General features: G+C 52.5%; 1 protein-coding gene across 1 annotated transcript; it reads right to left on the reverse strand.

Moving 5' to 3' along the window:
- Window positions 1–913: 913 nt before the first annotated feature.
- LOC108863667 (proton channel OtopLc-like) lies at window positions 914–2,339 on the reverse strand (the record flags this gene model as incomplete). The annotated part of the gene is made up of 5 exons (XM_018641042.1): window positions 2,310–2,339; window positions 1,867–2,040; window positions 1,383–1,464; window positions 1,108–1,312; window positions 914–975 (listed from the first exon to the last, which is right to left on the reverse strand). Coding segments are annotated over exons 1-5 (553 nt in total), but the record flags the coding sequence as incomplete, so codon positions are not given.
- Between the last annotated feature and the right edge of the window lie 2,486 nt (window positions 2,340–4,825).

Below are 4,825 nucleotides of genomic sequence, written 5' to 3' on the forward strand. Positions count from 1 at the left end.
TCCTCCACGGGAACTTGTTTTCTTTTGCCCTTCATGGCGGGCCTGACGACTTGGAAGCCTAAACTCTTGATGAAATCCACCGCATCGCGGTCCATGATACCATGACTCCACTGCGTAGTGGAGTCCCCATTACACAGAAATTCCTTATCGTGCTAGGGTCCGATGCTGGGGCGAATCGCTGAGCCCGAGTCCGCGGTCTACGCATGCTCATGTGATTACATCATGGCGGTGGTTCATCGGCTACACAGCGACTTTCATCGGCTCCGCATGACCAACCGGTCTCTAGATGGAAACCTCCGCAAGCTGAATGGTGGTAGAATCCAATTGGGCTTATTCAATGAAAAAAGGTTTTCGGGTACTTAAACATACTTACAATTGAGCAGCCACTCTGAAACTCCGCACGTACTCTTATTTCGCGGAAAACAGTCCGCAAAAGAAAAATCAGCGAAATCGTCGATATAGTTTTCGATCTGTGAAAATCGTCATATATCTCCGTCCCAAGTGATCCTTTTCCCGATCTGACTAGCGCAAATGGAAGCTCTCAGACTCAGCTTTCCAACGCGCCTCCGATCGTCGCTCTACGACCAACCGTTCCGGAGATACAGCTCTCTGAAGTTGGTCGCCGGAGCGATTTTCAAAAAGGGGCACATTTCCTGCGAGACCCTTTGCCTTTCTTTTAAATAATTGTTCTGGAGCGCGGTATCTGTCGGACGGTTCGAAACGGAAGGGCTGCTGACGATAATAGGAGATTGAGCTCCGAAACGGGAGAAAACTAAGACTCCATCCATCCGAGACTCGAGACTTTATTTGATCGACTGGGAGACTACTGCCCAGAGCTGGGGATAGCTGCTGCTGCGAGTGCGATTCGTGACGAGATCATTCGATTCCGACTCGGGAACATCGAGCGACGAACAGTCCTCTTCTTTCTCGTAGGCACTCTTCCAGATGTCCGCGGAGCAGACCGCCGAATGGAACCTTCAAGCGAACACCTTCATCGTTTAGTTCCCTCGTCCGATCCGGCGAGGAGGAGTTGAGGAAGAGAAAATAGGCTCGGAGCTCACGAGGTCTGGAGAATCCAGGAATCGAGTCCCGAACTATCGTACCTACCTGTAAAATAGCATCAGGGGCACAGTTGTGTGCCCGATGTAGAGCCAACGTTCGCCGAAAAACTTCGGTGCAGCCACGAGGGTATCCGCTTTCTTTTGTTCGAATGTGAAGACAACCCACATAGCCAGGTTGATGATGATCAAAAAAGTTACCACTTCCCGTCCCGGTTTCTTATACCTGGAACAGCACTCGTTCCTTCGACCTCCTTCCTTTTATTACGGGAATCTCCCGAACCCGCGAACGAGAAGCTGAAATTCAATATCAGACCGATCGACGGAGACCATCAATGAGCATAGGCGTCTGGAGAAGGACTTGGAGGAGTTGTAGGAGCAGAACCCCAGCCCGATACCCGGAGCCCTGAAATATGGAGTTAGATGCGTGAAAAACTTCTACATCCTTCAACTTTCCGCTCGTCAGAAGCGTCCCTCTCGATGCGTTCATAGCCGACTCCTCCCTGCTGGACGTGATGATTTCGTCCTCCGCCGAAGTTGAGAGTACCCGGCTTCTCCACGGCGGACAGATCTCGGTGATGGAGGGAATTTCATTTTTGAAAAGTACAGAGGATATCGATTCAGGCTACCGCCCGAGGACTCTGCCTTGGACCAGCTCCGAACCTCGCTGACGGGAAACCCCACGGAGGTTGCACGTTTCGCGCGCGGGACGGTCGACGCCCTTGTCGCTCGACCACTCAGTCAGTCATCTCTTTAATGCTGTGCAAGCTGAGAACGAGGTTTTCCCTCTTATCTTACTTAAGCTTGCGTGAAAGATCTCCGCGATCACGTTCAACGCTGTGTTCACAAAGAAGAACGGAATCGGTATGACTAGCAGACAATCGTCGAGAAATGTGATTGGTGCAGGGTTGAAGGACAGCGACGATGTCTTGAGGAAAGCCAATGTGACAGCGATCAATGCCACTCCTGCGAGCGTTACTTCCTGCCAAGAAGTTGCATTTGAATAGAATTTCAGACCAGCTGATCTGATGATGATTCAATAATTCCACTCGACGGTAGAGAACTAGTTTCGCGGATCGATTCCGAGCGCCTGTGCTTCACATTGGGCATCGAATTCGCATTTTCCCAAGCGCATTTGGAATCGAATTCAAGACGTATCGGATTCCGCCGATAATGGGGTTCGACAACCGCGTTCTAAGACCGCTTGCGAGACGTGGCCGGCGTGTTCCCTCATCGCTTCTCAATTCTGACCATGTCGCTCGTCAGGCGCAAGAGAAGCATTTATGAAGTGAAGAGCGTTGAGATAGATCGATGATCGGAGTCAAGCACATCGTTCGTTTTGGCTGTTATCGTCGTTTTTATTTCCGCATGTATCTGTTAAGACGTCACCGACAACAAATGGACCGACGGGTGGTCGATTGGTTAGCGCGTTTAGACCGACGGGTGGTCGAGTGGTTAGCGCGTTTGTCACTTCTCGTGCAAACGTGCATAGCCGCAACGACGCCGCTCGCGCGGGAGGCGGTGTGGGTTCGATCCCTGCTGCCGGAAAAATATGCAGGTACTCGGCCTTGATCCTCCTGGGTACATTTGCTCTATGGATCCGTCCTCGGAAGCAATGTGAATAACAGTACCCGGGACGTTAAACCTTGGCTGTGTGGATCAGCCCGAAAAAGTTTTTGGTTAGCGCGTTTGTCACTTCTCGTGCAAACGTGCATAGCCGCAACGACGCCGCTCGCGCGGGAGGCGGTGTGGGTTCGATCCCTGCTGCCGGAAGAATATGCAGGTACTCGGCCTTGATCCTCCTGGGTACATTTGCTCTATGGATCCGTCCTCGGAAGCAATGTGAATAACAGTACCCGGGACGTTAAACCTTGGCTGTGTGGATCAGCCCGAAAAAGTTTTTTTGGTCGGATGTATCCTGCAAATCTTACCCGGATTTCGGATGAAGTCGACTTCGTCTCCAATCGGAGGATCAAAGAGTGGGTTTTCCCGGGTCTCACGGGGAAAGAGGGTAAAGGGCGTTTAGGGGAGCTCCTTGATTCCGTAGGGGCTATCTTTAGTTAGACGGGGTGACGTCAAAAAATTCCTGAACCAATCGTCAGCGCCTCTTAAAAAGAGAGAGCAATCGCCTACAGGTGCGTTACGGGGCTACGTCGGAGGACGTCTGAAACGGGTAAGAGCTTCCGCCCGCGTAGATGCGCTATCTCTTCGCAGAACGAACTGTCGGGCTCCCGAAGTCTCCGATAGCTTCGAGCAGGCTCGCTAGACAGGAATCTCTATGGCTGGTTGACTAGCTGGCGGGTGCGGAACGAGTTCACAGCCGGGCGGTGCGGGTATAGCTCCTCCACGGAACGGCACCGAACCGAAGGCGTGGAACCGCGCACGGAGCGCATGCAAGACTCAGCTCTGCAGCCTGCCTCCCAATTTGAATCCTAAATGAGTCGAACAGTTCTCTCCACAACGCCTCGCCTACAACGAAGCCGAGGAGAACGACGACGACAACGACCACTGCTACCATGGTCGTCGCACGTCCCCCGACCGATAGAAGCCGACCGATACCAATATCTGAGAAACGGAAATATTGCAAATAGAGGAGTACGCACGAGGAGGGACTGCGGAGTACGAGGAAAAGAGACGAGCGATGGGCAAGGAGGCAGAACGGGACTTTGAACTTCGACTCTTTTGTGAGCCGGTTCGACTATCGAACAGATCCATTCGAAAGTTCGTTTGATCCCTCGTCTGGTTCAACGGCGGGACGCCTCGACGCGATCCTAGAAACAAATATCCAGCTAATACGACATTCGGCGAGGCATCTGAGGCAAGTGATTGCTCGGAAGATGCTCCTGATCAGGCCCAAAACGAGATTGGAGGAAGGATTGAGACGACGAGGCTCAATGATGACGCCAATGGGGAAGAGAATCGATTGTCTCCAAAAATAGCACAAGTCCGATCGCCGACCTGTGATCGGACCTCAACAATCGTGATGAGGCTCGATTCGAGCCGGATGGGACAGTACCCTGGTTCTCGAGGGAACGGAGCGCGGGGAAGTAGTCCAGGATTGTCATCGGCGGCCATGTGAACGAACGGGAGATGAAAAGCGTCGCGGCATCAAGTTGTTGTGTACGCCCGGTTATAAATAAAACATTCGATCTGTTGGGTTGCTCCGTTGCTCGTATCCCCGATAGGAAGCTTTTCTGCTCGGTTGCCGGTTACCTGCTGCAGAGCGATGTGAGAAGTTGACTTAGAAATCTGCGGGAGAAACATAAGCGAGAGAGAAGGGCACGGTACATGAGCTTCCTCCGCTTCCTCATTCCTGGCGGATGCTCCTGTCCATCGCCCGCGATCATCGCATCGACGCTGCCGTGACAGGCGATCAGCGACTCTTTGAGAGTAGGGAGCGTTATCGCGGATCGCGGTCGCGTAATTCAAAACTCTCTGTTGCTTGATCGCCCGGGCCGCAACATCCCACCCGACGAATGATTTTGGCGAATGATTCAACTTCTCATCAAATGGTGGAGGGTCGGTCAACTTCCCATCCGAGCCGGAGTTGACCTTGACGAGCAGCAGGGAGAAAAATCTGGAATCCGCCTGGGTCTGGGTTTAGGGTGTCGTCGTCAGAATATTCACCCTCCGTGTTTCTGGTCCGTTGTTCTTCTTTCGCGCCATGCACTACGCCCCTCCCGTTGCCTCATAGGCTCTCCGTCGTATCCCATCGCTTTTCCCTCTGCTTCCAGACAAGAGTAAATTCTTAGGTTATTTCTCAAGGA

This window comes from Galendromus occidentalis, unplaced genomic scaffold (assembly GCF_000255335.2).
Source record: "Galendromus occidentalis unplaced genomic scaffold, Mocc_1.1 scf7180000077522, whole genome shotgun sequence".
Classification (NCBI taxonomy): Eukaryota; Metazoa; Arthropoda; class Arachnida; order Mesostigmata; family Phytoseiidae; genus Galendromus; species Galendromus occidentalis.